Consider the following 17,676-nt stretch of genomic DNA (forward strand, 5'->3'; position numbering starts at 1 on the left):
ATAGTTTTTCATCCCTCCCCCTAACACTACCTATTTCCTAATATGTTTATAGCAATAGCTTACTAAGCATATGTAGCCTCTTGTGTTATGTTCTAACAATCAAGTGTGAAGCTGAGTCACATACATTGTGCAGACTTAACCTCTATGATTATGGCAATAATATGTGCTTCAGAGTATCCCTTTATCTGCTATCTGAGGCATTTATCCCTTTCAGACTATCTAAAATCTAATAATGTCTAAACTAAATAATACATGGAAAATAATTGTATGCCATATGATGGACCATTGTACACCCCCCCCCCCCGTCTCAGTCCATACATTTGTATACTTATCATCTGATATTGTCTTTAAAAATCAGGTGGCAAAGTCATTACAGGAGCCAATGCCAGAACCATCAGAGGGATAAATTGCCTATGATAATAAAATATATTTTAGATTTCTTGAACAATCCTAACATGTTCACACGATTCTACTTTCATTTTACTCAAAGTCTCACATATTCGTAATGCTCCTATATAACGTATAGTATTTACCATCTGAAATGGCGGTTGATGATGTTGGCTCTGACATTGACCACCTTGTCCCGGAATGGCCCCTCTAGAACTGGGTTGTCCTACTCATCTTGGTGGAGGGCTCGGAGCACCTGGATGGCCTGCAGCATCCCAGACCGCTGAGCTATATTATGCAGGACACTGCAGGCTATAAAGATCTTCACCACCTTACTAGGGCTGTATTGGAGGGCTCCTCCAGACCTGTCTAGGCATCTTAACTGCATTTTGTGGAGCCCAAACATCCACTCCACTACAGCCCTAGTCTGCTTGTGCACCCGATTGTAGCGCACCTGGGCGTCGTCTGTGGGGTTACACAACGGCATAATGAGCCATGGCCGGCTCATGTAACCTGAATCACCTATAAATAATGAACATTACAAAATGTCAATATTACAAATATCTTACAAATTATGATTTGAAAATGCATTTAAATATAATGATAAAATGCATTTGTGTATATGAAAAATTGCCTAAACTAGACATTTGCTGAAAGAGACAAATAAATGGTTAAAGCGCATCCTATAGCTGCACATTTAAGCTATGACCTGCAACATATCTGTTTGGAGCTAAAACTAGACATTTGCTGAAAGAGACAAATAAATTATTAAAGCACATCCTATATCTTTACATTTTGCACATTACACAAACACAACTGTCTGTGAACATTACAGTGGCAATTGTCTAACTTCTGAACCATGCTGTGCACAAGTACTCACCAACGAGCCTTACCTAATAGTATTTGGATCCACAAGATCATACTGATATGCTTACTATTTCCTCCAATTTTAACTTTGTATTTTCCCATTTTTAATTAACTAATAAAATTTATGTTTTATTTATTCTAGTTAATTTCTGCATTTTTCTAGTCTGGACACAGAGTACTATAATTGCATTCTTTGGTGAAATTCCCTCTTTCTTTTTCAACAATTAAATAATGTTACATTTATTGCAAAGCACCACCCCCAATCTTAGATAACTATGGGTATTAATATTTAAATTACCTTTACTTTTACATCCAAATTGGGGGATTGCCTTTTATATTGCAATTGTTTAGTTGTTGTTTTTTTTATTACGTCTTTTTTTATTTCATCCTCATCTACTGTGTTAGTATGTTACTATGTTATTATGTTTTTATGCTCTTCTAAAACAGTGAAGAAAAAAAAAAACCTGAAAAAAAGTATATGGCATTCGTTAAAAAAATGTCAATAGCTGTAGTGTCTTAATTGGTATTCCTGTGAAACATATAAAGTACAAGTATTGTACCTCTTTTGAGTTGCTTTGGCTTGAAAATCTTGTCCGTTACTCTAAAGATCTGTCATGTGCATCACTTATCATGTGATGTACGGTGTCTACCCTGAAAACTTTTTGAAATTCGACACCATTGAGTTTTTTAAGTTGTTTCAAATAAAACACAGCTCTGAAAAATACAGGAGCGCTTATTTTTCCTAATTTTCAAGTAAGGATAACAACACTTATGTTACAATAGCTTTTATTATTTCATTGTACTTAAACCATTTTCACAATGTTTTTTTTTTTTTTTTTAACCAGAAGGTGTCCAGAATTTGCGTTTGGAAAATCTGATCATCTTATGAGATATAAAGGTTTATGGTTTAGTATTTTTAAATACAAATATACAAATAATTAATTATACCCAAACAATACATATACTACACAAATGTTACAATACACGGCCACACTACACAAATAAAAAAAAATATATAATTTAAAAAAAAACAAAAAAAAAACTCCATGTTAAAAGAAAATTTTCTTTTATCTTTCAGGCCAGATGGACAACTTTACAGACACTACTTTACTGCTATTTTTGCAATAGAAGAAATTAATCAAAGGAATGACATTTTACCCAACATCACATTGGGATATGAAATTTATAATCCATTAAACAGTGGTTCTGCAGCATTAGACGGCACCATGGCTATATTATCTGGGGATTCTAAAGTTATCCCAAACTACTCTTGTGCACAGAGAGGATTCCTGGCTGGTTTTATTGGAAGTCTGAGATTTGAAAGCACCTATTTAATGTCTCTACTCACAGGACTGTACCATTACCCTCAGGTACTTAAAACTATATTAACTTAAATGACTTAACAGTACCCTGACAAACCACAATGGCCTGGGTGAGGTCATTGTAAATTACTTTACTATTTAAATGGACTTTGTATTCATGTTATTCCAATAAGGAAACATTTTTTGGAACATATATCATAGTTTTGTTTTAAACAGATGTTTGCCAGAAAAAGCATTTGTTTTTCTTTCAAGCTTGTGAGTGCTTGTCCTTCTTCATCAATAGAGCTGCCTGTATGTATATAGAGGGTAGATTCAAAGTAGTGCAGTAGTCAATCTTCATAAAAATAAGTCTTTATTTTTTTTGTAAATAATTTTTATTGAAGTCATAAACAAATACAATAAACAAAGGGTATGCCCCTAAACATTCACAGATAACTGTATACACAGCACAATTAGAAGAGCAATGTATTCAAATAACCCAAGTGTTACTATAGATTGTGGGCAAACTTATAGCTAGACTTCAGTTTTATTGTAGAGTATCATAAAAATAATATAAGCAAAAATGGTCCTCTCCTAACTAAATAAAAAGAAAATTAGGGTATCTGTTCAAATGAGATTAGGGCTAGGGAGGAGGTAGCTCTATAGTTTTATGGGGAAGGGGGATGCAGCGGGTGAGAGCCGCTCAGAATAGAGTAGGGGGGGAGGGGGCCGGAGCCAGTTAGTATGTATAAGGAAACAAATTTAGACACAGCTGTATGTCAGTCATTGAGGGATGGGAGTATAAATAGATTGCTGGTCAACCATGAGAAGTTAAGCTTAATCTCTCTAAGTTAGCAGATATAATGTACTCTAGGTTAGGACCTAATATAGAACCACTGCTGACATATGAGGGCCCCTTGCAACTAAAGCCAATGTAAGGCTAATGAGAGTATGTAATTGGCTCCCCATTTATGGTACATAAAGGAGACATCAGAATGAGAGCTACACTGGAGCGATATTATCTACTTACCCCATATATCTAATACATCACAAAATAGTAGAGCAAATACTAACGTCAGATGATAAAATAAACTGTAAGTAAAAGAGAGGAGTACAGGCTTTTCAAGAAATAATAGCTAGTTATTCTCTAAACCAGTATAGACTATAAGAGCAAGCCTTGGAGAATATACATACATAACCACATTGTGCAGTAACCTCCATTTATATGTTAGACATAGACATAAGTATGGTAATATTTCTAAGCAGTAGGGCTGCCATTTATGTGTCCCCACTAGGCAGGCACAATGTAGAATTTCCAAGTTACAGAACCTCATCTCTAACCTAGTGGTACAAACATGATACAGGCGGGGATAGAGAGAGAGGAGATAAATAAACACAAAAAGCCACAGCGATAGAGATAATGGGGTTAACATGTCTGGTCCGGTCTCAACTATCTGATGTGATCTATATATAGCAGTAGGGGTGTTGGATAACAGAGGTATAGCAACTATGCGCATAGACATTTCAATACTCAATTAACTTTCTAACAGTGATATTGAGGCTCAAGTTTATTAATACAATATCTAGATATGCTTTCCTCCATGACTATATAGATTATTGGTGTGCCATAGATACACATGGTTAAACAGACGCACATAATATAAGCTTTAAACATACTTGCGATAGTTTGCACCATCTAACTAGGGTTGTGCTAATAAGAACTATCTCCTACAATCTGCTTTGCATGAGGATATATACCTAAGTAAAGCTGAGTGCTACCTAGCTTATTAAATTCACTCACATATAAGATAGATAAACTTTAGGTACCAACATATGCAGGAGCTTACATATATGAGTATACAAATAAGTCATATCTAAAAAAAAAAAAGCTCTAATGGTGTGAAGCAATAATATTGGAGCAGAATAAGAGCAGGTATAATATGATGTGGTATAAACCTAGTGAGTAGCTGTATTACATTACTGCACATATATTTACTCTGAGTGACAGAGCTGGCACATAGAGAAACAACATTTTTGATGTATTATGTGCACACTGCCAGGCAAATCTAAAGTATAAGGTGTAGATGTATCTTAAGTTATAGAAGTTAGAACTGCACAGTAATGAGCCTCTGGCTTATCTATGAATTTGTCTTCAAAGTAGTTTAGTCTCCAAAGAGAAAATATTTAACATGACCAGAAGCCTAAAGTTCTGATAGGAGATTATGCAGGGTGATCTTAAGAAGGATTTGATTATAATACAGCCTATACAGACCTGCATCCAACAAACTAGGTCCCACCATATAGTGAGACAGAACAGAGACAAACGGCTGACAGAGACAAACAGCTGTGGAATAAAATATAAAAACGTATAACCTGCTATCATAGGACTATCAAATATAATACAATTTCTGTTTAAAACATTTGAGACATATATCATAATAAAAGAAAAAAAAACACAGCTTAAGCTAGAGTTTAACTGGAAACAGAGAGTACATGAGCTGGCAAGCACAATAACCTTAACAGCACCAAATATTAGCTTACTATGGTGTATGTTCAGGGATATAAAGAAATTTAACTACCACCATGCCTAATCTCATGCTGCAATTTGTAATCTGAAGTCCAAGAGTTGTTTTTGGCAGAGCAAAATTGCGGATCTGGAAGGACAGGCCTGATCTTTGTATGAGAGAGAGGGAGAGAAATCAATCCTTTGGTTTTCTCTGCTGGTGTAGTGGGGATTGCATGTGGGGGGTAATACCAGGACTCTGGCACTCGTATCCAATGTCTAACTGCCCCTTTCCAATGCACAGCCAGAGCCCTTCCATCTACTGCTGAGACTTCAGAGTCTGAGAGTCCCCGAGATGGCTGCAAAGGGGAGCGGTTATCTGCAGAGTCAGGATGGGTGTCGGTTACTAACCTGAGCTGACCCAATGTATCGTGAATGAGCGGGACCCATTAGTAAGGGAGCGCTGCAGAGCCAAAACTTCATTCCGCACTGTAAGTCCTAGATGGGGAGACTTAACTGTGGGTAGGTCGGATCGTGTGCACAAACTATCAAGGCGCACTACTGCTTTATCCTCTGGGGCTGCGTGCAGAGTAAGTGAATAGTCGATGTCCGAATTTTGGTCTAGGGTACTGTAGAGAGGGTTCAGTGTAGGATCGCCAGGTGGAGTCCTTGAACTTTCCTGTAGCGTGAGTCCAGATGAAGCATAGTTTTCTTTACACATTACCAGGCCAGAGCTCTTATCCACATGCGTCAGTGGCGGTGTGAGGGCAAGCACCAGAACCCTTAGATCCTCTTTCATGCTCTGAAAATGCCGCTCCAGGCATTGTAGGGTATGCTATTCCCAAACATCTAGAGCTTCCATACCGGCAGAGTAGATTAGATGTAGGTGCTTATGCATTCACACCACGTGGCGTTGTCTCGTATATGGTGTCAGCAATAGATGCATAAAATGATGTATCTTGAATGATAATATATTTAGGCTAAGTAATGGTCACCTCCTGTTGTAAAGTAGTCAAGGTTTGAGTCCTTTATATAGAAATTAAGTCATAAAAGCATATCAGGGAGCCCAGAGCTGCATAAGAACACGTCTAGCTGCCTCTGTGGCCGGCTCCGCCCCCCAAAATAAGTCTTTATTTAACAATCAAGTTAAAAACATGGTAATCCAAGAGGTACATGAAGCAGCATCAAACCATCACAGTATCTGCTAACATGTTTCAGCCTTCAGGCCGTGTACACTTTAAAAAGCAACAGGGTTAACCCTGATTGTTCTAAAAACAAGGGTGTGATTAATGATGCAAATTCCTTACTGGGGTATATTTAAGGTGCTAATATAATTCCAATCCTTACAGACTGTGAGTTGCACAAAATATGTATGACATTTAAAAATACCTTTATGTATAAGCCAAGAGCTTTTCGGTTTTTCCAAAGCTGGGAGTACTGATGGGGACAAGATGTTGCCTAATGTTGCAGTTCGTCTGTATGAACAACGTAGACCCTTAGAAACACATTGTTCTAATTTGTCGTCAGCTGTCAAAAACTTGAAATGTTGTTTTATAATATTGCATATTTCAGGATATATACACTTTCTGTTGTACAGTTTCGCTTGACCCTAATAAACTAGCCCTTGGCTACTGCAAATGGGACGTGTCTAGGGTGGCAGCTCTTGCCATGCAATAGAGCATTGCCAGCTATGGGCTCACAATATATTTCCATATGAATGTTCCCTTGTTTAGTTCCAATTAGGGTAATATTAAGAAAATGTATAGTATTCTCACTTAAATCACTAGTGAATTTCAGTCCTATTGTGTTTGAATTGATGTATTCAATAAATGATGCAAAATCAGATCTAGAGCCCTGCCAAATCAGAAAACTGAACTTCTAAATGGGTTTCTATCTCCATAGACGTGGGACAGCTCCCACCAACCCATGAACAGGTTGGCATAGGAGGGGGCAAACTTGGCCCCCATCGCTGTCCCACGTCTCTGGAGGTAGAAAACTCCTTCAAAACAAAAGAAATTATGAGTAAGTAAATATTCCAATATTCTAATGATGTATGCCTGGAACTCTCTTGAGTAATCCGAGTGAAATTCAAGAAAAAACGCTATTGCTTTTATACCTTCACTGTGAGGGATTGAGGAATAAAGTCCCACTACATCAATAGTGGCCCATTTAAAGGTGTTGTATTTCCATTTCAAACTCTCAAGAACATTTATAACACATTTAGTGTCTTGAATATAACTGTGTAGGTTGAGAACTAATGGCTGTAAAAGACTATCTACCCATTGTGATGCATGTTCTTTTAGGGAGTTGATACCACTAACAATGGGACATTCCCTTACCTCTGTAAGTGATTTCTGTATCTTGGGCAGATGGTGGAAGATGGGCACAACTGGATTATCCACAACTAGAAATTCAAAGGTTTTTCGACTTGCCCATCCTCCAAACCATCGTCCAAGATACCCATAAATTCACTGCGAAAAACATTAGTGGGGTCTGTATGTAGGGGAGTATAATCCTCTGTATTGCCTAATTGGCGTAGTGTTTCATTTATATACTCTACCCTATTCATGATAACCAAAGATCTACCTTTATCTGTTAGTGTAGCCGCTACTGCAGCCTGGAGTAGCAAGGGTAGATTCAAAGTAGTGCAGTAGTCAATCTTCATAAAAATAAGTCTTTATTTAACAATCAAGTTAAAAAGATGGTAATCCAAGAGGTACACGAAGAAGCATCAAACCATCACAGTGTCTGCTAACATGTTTTGGCCTTCAGGCCGTAATCATAGCTGTCATACTATACACCTGTACACTTTAAAAAGCAACAGAGTTAACCCTGATTGGTCTAAAAACAAGGGTGTGATTAATTATGCAAATTCCTTACTGGGGTATATTTAAGGTGCTAATATAATTCCAATCCTTACAGACTGTGAGTTGCACAAAATATGTAAGATAGATAATATCATCAATTGGTGTCAATAATAATAACCCATAATCTGAAGTGAGTAAAAATTAAAAATTAACTTACACTTGTGTGTAATAAGGACCACACTTTATATAAATATACGTCCAAACAGTGCAAATGTAAAATACAAACGCACAATTTTCACTCTAATTTACATATGTTATTATTGTTTTCACTTAACAAAGAATACTAAATGGATGAATATCATAGTATGCTTAGGGACTCTTATTTATCTTTTTGGAGAATATGTTTTTCATTCAGTAAAAACTTTTACCATATGCATGATACAAAAAATATATATGAATAGTATCTACAAAATTTGAAACTAGTATTGTCAAAGTTTTAGTTTTAGAGTTGGGGGATAGTATTTACAATACTAGGGGCTTTTTTCTTCAAATAAAGCAAAACAAACTTATGGAGAATAATTCATCACTATTTGAGTGGCATTATGCATTATATACATAAGTGAAATACTGGTAGCGATATATATTTGTCTTTCTAAATGTACCTCATAGAATGTTTATCAAGCTTATAGTATAATGCAAGATAAAGTATAAATGCATATGAATAAGCGAAAGAACACCTGAAAGGTATGTCTACAGCATTGTAGAGTCAGAGAGGTTATTAGGTGTCTGCTGAGGAAGAGGGAAATGCTCATCACTGCCAATAATTAATAAGGTCATATTCAGAATTCAATCCTTTCGGTACTCGAGTCTGAAGTTTAAATATCCAATACATTTCCCTCTTCCCCAGCAGGCGATCCCTATCTCCTCCTCTTGGGGGACAGCAAACCCGTTCAATGGCCTGCCATCTTAAAGTATGAATACTTTTTTGGTGACAATTTGTGAAATGTTGTACAAGGGCTGTGGTGGCCTGTTCTGCCTGTATTGTGGATAGATGATTACGTATTCTCACTTTTATCTCATTGGTTGTCAACCCTACATACTGCAAATGACAGGTTATACAGGTGAGTAAGTAAATGACATATGTGGATGTACATTTGAGGCAACTCTCTATTGGAAATGTTTCTCCTGTGTAGTCTGATTTAAAGATGTTAGATGACAGGACATATTCACCTACCCTACACTTGCTGAGACATTTAAAAATACCTTTATGTATAAGCCAAGAGCTTTTCGTTTTTTCCAAAGCTGGGAGTACTGATGGGGACAAGATGTTGCCTAAAGTTGCAGTTCATCTGTATGAACAACGTAGACTCTTAGAAACACATTGTTCTAATTTGTCATCAGCTTACAAAAACTTGAAATGTTGTTTTATAATATTGCATATTTCAGGATATTCATCACTATATTCTGTCACAAAAGTGGCACCCATTGGGTATATTTTTGACTGTATGAATAAGTTTTTCCCTATTCATTTGATCTACTTGTCGTCTAGCCTTAGAAATAACTTTTTCCTGGTACCCTCTATTTCTTAATCGTGTGGAAAAATCAAGAGATTGTTGTTTATATACACTTTCTGTTGTACAGTTTCGTTTGACCCTAATAAACTAGCCCTTGGCTACTGCAAATGGGACGTGTCTAGGGTGGAAGCTCTTGCCATGCAATAGAGCATTGCCAGCTATGGGCTTACGATATATTTCCATATGAATGTTCCCTTCTTTAGTTCCAATTAGGGTAATATCAAGAAAGTGTATAGTATTCTCACTTAAATCACTAGTGAATTTCAGTCCTATTGTGTTTGAATTGATGTATTCAATAAATTATGCAAAATCAGATCTTGAGCCCTGCCAAATCAAAGGAGGTCGTCAATAAATCTTCCATAATAGAAAACTGAACTTCTAAATGGGTTTCTATCTCCATAGACGTGGGACAGCTCCCACCAACCCATGAACAGGTTGGCATAGGAGGGGGCAAACTTGGCCCCCATCGCTGTCCCACGTCTCTGGAGGTAGAAAACTCCTTCAAAACAAAAGAAATTATGAGTAAGTAAATATTCCAATATTCTAAGGATGTATGCCTGGAACTCTCTTGAGTAATCCGAGTGAAATTCAAGAAAAAACGCTATTGCTTTTATACCTTCACTGTGAGGGATTGAGGAATAAAGTCCCACTACATCAATAGTGGCCCATTTAAAGGTGTTGTAATTCCATTTCAACCTCTCAAGAACATTTATAACACATTTAGTGTCTTGAATATAACTGTGTAGGTTGAGAACTCATGGCTGTAAAAGACTATCTACCCATTGTGATGCATGTTCTGTTAGGGAGTTGATACCACTAACAATGGGGCGTCCCCTTACCTCTGTAAGTGATTTATGTATCTTGGGCAGATGGTGGAAGATGGGCACAACTAGAAATTCAAAGGTTTTACGATCGATGTTCCCATCCTCCAAACCATCGTCCAAGATACCCATAAATTAACTGCGGAAAACATTAGTGGGGTCTGTATGTAGGGGAGTATAATCCTCTGTATTGCCTAATTGGCGTAGTGCTTCATTTATATACTCTACCCTATTCATGATAACCAAAGATCCACCTTTATCTGCTGAGCGAAACACTATATTGTTCATCTGTTTTAATTCTTTAAGTGCAGCTCTCTCTGAGTGGGTCAAATTTGGCTTGTCATTAGTTACAGTTGATTTAAGTTTAATTAAGTCTCTCTCTACCCTTCTGAAAAAAGTCTCCAGCGTACTCCCTCTGTTTTGAATGGGATAAAATTGTGATGGATTTTTGAGGGTTTTAGAGGAATTTAATCTCTCATTGTCAGTATATATATTACTCTCTCCTGCTAGACATTCAAGATTAACCAAATCACATGTCTCCTCAAAAGACATATGCTGTCTTATATTCAAATTGGTGGCTTGTTGGTTACCATCAGCAATCATTAAACTATCAGTTTGTGTAGTGTCGTGGAAGTGTCTTTGTAATGTCATATTGCGTATTAATTTGTTGATGTCTAGAATAGTATTAAAAACATCAAAATGTTGTGTTGGAAAAAGTTAAGGCCACAATTTAGGAGAGAGATCTGTTCCTCAGTGAAAATACTTGAGGACAGATTTACCACATTATTTATTTGTATTTTTGTCTCTCCCTGTTCCCCCTTAGGTGGTACTGACTCTGTGTATTTGGTCCTATTCCTGTTTTTTGTGGTGGAAGGGAAAAAACCTGTTCTTATTTCCTTTGGTCTTCATTTTGTTCCTCACATTGTGGCCCAGATGCAGTGTCATTGACATATATATATCTTGAAGTAGAGGCAGTGGAAGTATTTTGTTTATTCTTAGGTTTAACAGCTTGTGTCTCATTTTCTCTACTATGTGTTGTTTGCACTAAGAAAGCCTGTTGGGTACTCTTTAATATACCTTTTGGTGGCTCATCTCCCCCTGATGTACCTGTATCAACACCAGATTCAAATTCGCTATCTGAATAAGTGACTTTCTTACTCTCAAGTTTATGTGAAGTGTCCTGTCCCTTATTTATATCATTGTTATTATTTCCAAAATTACGTTGATTCCTAGATCTGGACCTCCCTCAATTATACCTTCTATTCACTGTCTTATCAGACCGTTTCCAAACATATACACAGTTGTTGGAATAATCAGATTGATCCCTAACAAATTTACTGTGTTTTGTTTCTAACACCATGTTTTTACTCTCTGCTACACTTATTTTTAGAATCCCATCAAATTTGGGAAAATTAGAATCTAGTTGTCTTGTATTCATTTCAGATTGTAATATACTTATTTCTTCCCTAGTTGTTTGTAACATATTTGCTTTATATTTTATCAATAGGGCCATTAGACGTAGTGAACAATCACTCAAAATATCATTCCAATTGCTTATAAAATCAACATCACAAACATCAAATGTTGGAAACTTATTGAGTCTTAAGCCCCTAGGTATTATTCTCAATTTGACATATGTCTCCATAGTCCAAATATCCCATTGAAGTTTATGCTCTCGTATGAGAAGCTTTTCCATCTCATCAAATAAAGCTGGTAGTGAATAATTAGATTTGTTTGTAGAAAATATTTTATCAATCTCAGAAGTTGTGCAGTCTCTCTCTGTTACAGGCATCAAGGAATAAAAATGTGTGACCTCCATGGAGTATGATTAAATGAAACAGCTCTAAACAGGTGGTAATGGTAAAGTGCAACCAGGCATGCACAAATATACAAATCAAAGAACAGGAGGTGATACCATTATCATCCTAAACAGTGTCCTGTATAAAACGTTAAGCAGGAAACCTTTTTTAGAATGGTGCTGTTAGGTTATGCACAATTTAGAACAGACAGTCATATGATAATATATGTGTCACAGTCTCAGCACAAACATAGGCTTTTTTCGCCCCTATATACGCCAAACGTATTTCTTCAGAGCACTAGGTGCGGTAAAGACCATATAACCAGTCCCACATGAAGCAGCGTAGCTATGGAGGTAACATCAGCAAAACAACCAGGTGTAAGCAAACTTCGTGGTATCTAGGACCACTACTCACTGCTCGACATAACCGCTAGCACCTTGATCGCTCCCAGTGCTCGCTCATAGGTATTCGGCATCCCACTATGCAGGAGGGGGTGTGTCCGCAGGTGCGTGTGATCACGTCTTGCATCAATCCAATCCACACAGCAGGATAGAAGCGCTGAGTCCGGAGTTGAAAATTGTGCAAAGTCCCAGCCACAGCAACCGGAGCTGTTATTGTAGCCGCTACTGCAGCCTGGAGTAGCAAGGGTAGATTCAAAGTAGTGCAGTAGTCAATCTTCATAAAAATAAGTCTTTATTTAACAATCAAGTTAAAAAGATGGTAATCCAAGAGGTACACGAAGCAGCATCAAACCATCACAGTATCTGCTAACATGTTTCGGCCTTCAGGCCGTAATCATAGCTGTCATACTATACACCTGTACACTTTAAAAAGCAACAGAGTTAACCCTGATTGGTCTAAAAACAAGGGTGTGATTAATGATGCAAATTCCTTACTGGGGTATATTTAAGGTGCTAATATAATTCCAATCCTTACAGACTGTGAGTTGCACAAAATATGTAAGATAAATAATATCATCAATTAGTGTCAATAATAATAACCCATAATCTGAAGTGAGTAAAAATTAAAAATGAACTTACACTTGTGTGTAATAAGGACCACACTTTATATAAATATACGTCCAAACAGTGCAAATGTAAAATACAATTTTCACTCTAACTTACATATGTTATTATTGTTTTAACTTAACAAAGAATACTAAATGGATGAATATCATGGTATTCTTAGGGACTCTTATTTAACTTTTTGGAGAATATGTTTTTCATTCAGTAAAAACTTTTACCCTATGCATTGTCAGTATATTTATAAAAATCTTAGTAGTACTCTCCAAATAATATGTTATTATATAGCAGGGTTATAACTGATGTATTTAACAATCTTATTTGGAGAGTACTGCTAAGATTTTTATAAATATACTGACATATTATATGGAGGCATTGCGTGAGATATTATAAATAATTATCATTTTGATATAGTATATTTGTGGTAAATAGAAATTATTATAGAAGAGAGAAGAGTTTTCATACTTCGAATTGATATTTTGAAAATATAGAAAAAAAAATTGAAAATTGAAATATTGATTTTTATGTTTAAGATTGATATTAATATTTTGAAATATTATTAAAAATTAATTTTTGAAAGATTAATAAAAATATTAATTTTTCTTATTTCAAAATCATAAAAATATATTTTTTTCATATTTCAAAATTCATAAAAATATAAATTTTTCATATTTCAAAATTCATAAAAATATAAATTTTGCCATATTTCAAAATTGATATTGATATTTTGAAAATATAATTTTTTTCCTCTCTCTTATTAGTCAAAATTGTATTTGTGTTTTTATCTTATTAAGTACAACACTCAAATAATGATGTCTTCAGCAAAAAGTAATGCTAGCGTTTCTGTACAAGATGAGATTGTGTCCTCCCCAAGATCCTCTATCCATGAAGTGATTCAGAAAAAAATGCTCCAATTAGAAGCCATGAATCACATCATGACTAGACTTGATATTGAGGATGATGTCTCCAGGTGTATTAATGAGTGTAAAGATAAGGCCAAAGATTTAGTTAGAGATATGTGGTTTGAAGATGGAGATTTATACCAAATGTTACTCCAACTAAATAAATGCACAGAATCTATGGGGCGTGATTAATTAATTTTTTAAACTTGGCTGATCCTAATGTATTTGAGCTGTGAGGACAAGACAGACAATTAGGACGGCTAAGGGTTGAAAATAATTCATTAAAAGAGTTTCAAGAAGCCTTTATTCAGGCAAAGGTAGAGATTTTCCACGCTAGCCAAAAGGCTTCTGACTTAAATAAATATAATCAGGAATTAGTAGCTGATTTTAAAGCTTTCGAAGAAGAATATGAAAAATGCCAAGATGAAAATAAAACTTTAAAAGCTAGATATCATGAGGCTGAAAAAGCATATGAGAAGGCAATAAATAAATTATAGAGACAAATTAGCAGTTATAAGGACTGGGACAGAAATGAGTTTCAAGATACCAGACGGGAGGATAGACAAAGATACCCAAACTATAGCCCTAATTCAGGCCCAGAGGTAACTTTTTCCCCTAGGCAATTACATAACTCTGGGGGACCAGAAAATTATTACGCCTCAGATGAAAGGCACTCTAGCTCAAACAATAAGTCCCCAGTAAGATCCAGTGATGTACCAAATAAAGTGTATGACACCCCCACAATAATTAAATTCCTAAAGAATACAGTACGCCCATTTTCTAAAGGGGGGGCCACTTCCATAATTGACCATTTAGAGGCTTTTGAAAATGCTTTATCTATAATGAGTGTTACAAGTGAGCAGTTAAAAATTGAATTTCTACCCTGGGTATTTGAAAGTAAACATCACAAATTCTTTGCTTCACTAAAGGATATGAATATTCATTCCTGGGGTGAAATAAAACGACAATGTAGAAAAGAATTCGGGCAACATCGCACTAAAACTGCTGCGAAAATAGCTGTATATGGTTTAAAATGTAGTGCGAATCAAAGTCCAATCGAGTTCTTTCTGTATTGAAGAATGCGAACAGCATGGCTGAAGATGATCCCATATTTGAAGGTTCAGAGTTTGTGAATCTATTTTTTGAGGCGCTACCCACACCCATCAAAATCAACTTAGCTAGAGATTTTGAGGAGAACTGTTCATTGGAATGGCTGATCAAAGAGAGTATGAAATTATACTCTATTCAGCAGTCCAGTGAACAGGGGGATAAAAGGGAGAAAAAGCCCAATCCTAAAATAGTGGCCGAAACTAGGGTGTCACCTGACCCCCTAAATTTGGAGTCTAAAAAGAAAACCTACGCGGAAGTGGCCAGAGAAAATGGGCCATCTCCACAGAGGTTTAACTCTACCCCTCCATCAACACGGGATGAGGCACAGAGAGACTATAGCCAAAGCGGGGGACATACTCAGGCGAATAATTACGCCCAAAGAGAATACCCACAGAATAATGGGTACCCCCGCAAAGGTAGATACAATAAATGGTGAAGGTATTCTCAGGATAACCAGACACCCCAAGTAAATAATGCTCCCCAAAATAATAATGCAGAACAAATTGAACCCCAGGGACAACCAGGCCAGGATAAAATAGCAGCTCTAATTCTGAGGGAAACCAATGGTCCAAGAATCATTATTATGGGGCATCAATAGATAGGCTTAGGAGTAGGGGTAACTTGTACAATCAAGTAGATCAGCTTAGTACCCAGCTAATTCGGTAATCGCTAATATGAGTAAAAAACTTACGGCTCAGCAACCGAACAATACTTTTTTAGGGGTACAGCCAGTGGTCAGCAGTGGGCCACAGGCGCAGTCATAGACACTGCGGTATCACCTGAAAGGGAGGGGAGAGATATACAAAATATACTGTGTTAAAAATGATACTAATCATGTTATCTCCCCACAGACCGGAAACGGACGATTTAGCTGTGATGATGAGCAACATCAGCCAGGAAAAATTAACCAAATCCTTCCTTTGCAGCGTTCTCTTAACCTTATTTCCACAGATGCAGTACTCAAGAATCCGTCCGACCCTGTCGGGGAGGGGACCGGTAGCTATGAAGTTTCTTCTGCATCAGAAAACATGGCGAATTCAGGTAACACGTGGCGAAGCCCACAGATGTATGAAAATGCCAATTTTATGTGTGAAATGATAGAAACTTCAGGGAGATATTATGTATTGGCTGAACTAGAATGAAAATTCATTCTCCAACCCTACCATGGGATTAATTGATACTGGGTCTCAGGCAACTATTTTATCCCACAGGTACTACACACAGCTAAATGAGCTAACACCCCACAAACCTAAAATAAAAGAATTTGATGGTTCTCTAATAGGAGTTGGGGTGATTCTCTAAAAGTCTACGGTACGGCCTGGTTAAAATTTAAATTGGGGAACAGGGTCATAAGACACCCTGTCATTATAATGGATCTGCTAACTGATCGTTTAATTATTGGTAGTGATCTCCTGAAGCGATTAAGCACCATAATTAATTGCATAAATAATGTAATTTGGTCACAAGTTAAAAGGCCTATCAATTATGAGAAATCTGGTATATCTTGCCCCCGACATATCTGTCACGTAGTGGAGGAGAAACCAGATGCTGTGGAGATTTATTTCAGGAATAACTCTGTACCTGAAATCACAATTCTAAAGATAGATGATCAGACTCCTCTAAGTGGCTCTGATGGTAATACTTTTAAAATTTCACCAGGAAAGATAGCGAATATTTCCTTAGACGGCGATGTATTAACCATATCTCTCCACAAGGGGGATAATAGAATCCCTAAAGGCGGGGCCATGCTCATTACCTCACTAGTGATGTCACGAATAGTTCGCTGGTGAATAGTTCTCGGTGAACATAGCATGTTCGCGTTTGATCCGCCCCCTATTCATCATCATTGAGTAAACTTTGACCCTGCATCTCACAGTCTGCAGACACATTCCAGCCAATCAGCAGCAGACCCACCCTCCAAGACCCTCCCAGCTCCTGGACAGCAGCCATTTTAGATTCATTCGGAAGATGCATTGTTAGTGAGAGGAGGGACAGTGTAGCTGCTGGTGATTTAATAGGGAAATTGATAGCTAGGCTAGTGTATTCAGTGTCCACTACAGTCCTGAAGGACTCATCTGATCTCTGCTGTAAGGACAGCACCCCAAAAAGCCCTTTTTAGGGCTAGAACATAATTTTTTCCCCTGTGTAATCTAATTGCAGTTGACTTCCTGCCAAACCACTTGCCCAGTGAAACCACTCATATCTGGTGTAACAGTAGTGTACATTTAAAAAAACAAAACTTTTTTGACTGTGAAACATCAGTCTGCTAGTGTAATCTAATTGCAGTTGCCTGCCTGCCAGCGTGTGTGCCAGGCCCACTTGCCCAGTGCCACACCACTCATATCTGGTGTAACAGTAGTGTAAATTTAAAAAAAAAAAACTTTTTTGACTGTGAAACATCAGTCTGCTAGTGTAATCTAATTGCAGTTGTGTGCCTGCCAGCGTGTGTGCCAGGCCAACTTGCCCAGTACCACCACTCATATCTGGTGTAACAGTAGTGTAAATTTAAAAACAAAAAACTTTTTTGAAGGTGAAATATCAGTCTGCTAGTGTAATCTAATTGCAGTTGCCTGCATGCCAACG

General features: G+C 37.0%; 1 protein-coding gene across 1 annotated transcript in view; it reads left to right on the forward strand.

Annotated features, from left to right (window-relative positions):
• Window positions 1-875: 875 nt before the first annotated feature.
• The window catches only part of LOC128652713 (vomeronasal type-2 receptor 26-like), a 228,652-nt gene continuing 211,851 nt past the window's right edge, over window positions 876-17,676 (forward strand). The window contains exons 1-2 of the mRNA XM_053705645.1: window positions 876-895; window positions 2,333-2,624. Of these exons, the coding sequence (XP_053561620.1) occupies window positions 876-895; window positions 2,333-2,624 (312 nt within the window). The remainder of the gene's footprint in view (window positions 896-2,332; window positions 2,625-17,676) is intronic.

This window comes from Bombina bombina, chromosome 3, assembly GCF_027579735.1.
Source record: "Bombina bombina isolate aBomBom1 chromosome 3, aBomBom1.pri, whole genome shotgun sequence".
Classification (NCBI taxonomy): Eukaryota; Metazoa; Chordata; class Amphibia; order Anura; family Bombinatoridae; genus Bombina; species Bombina bombina.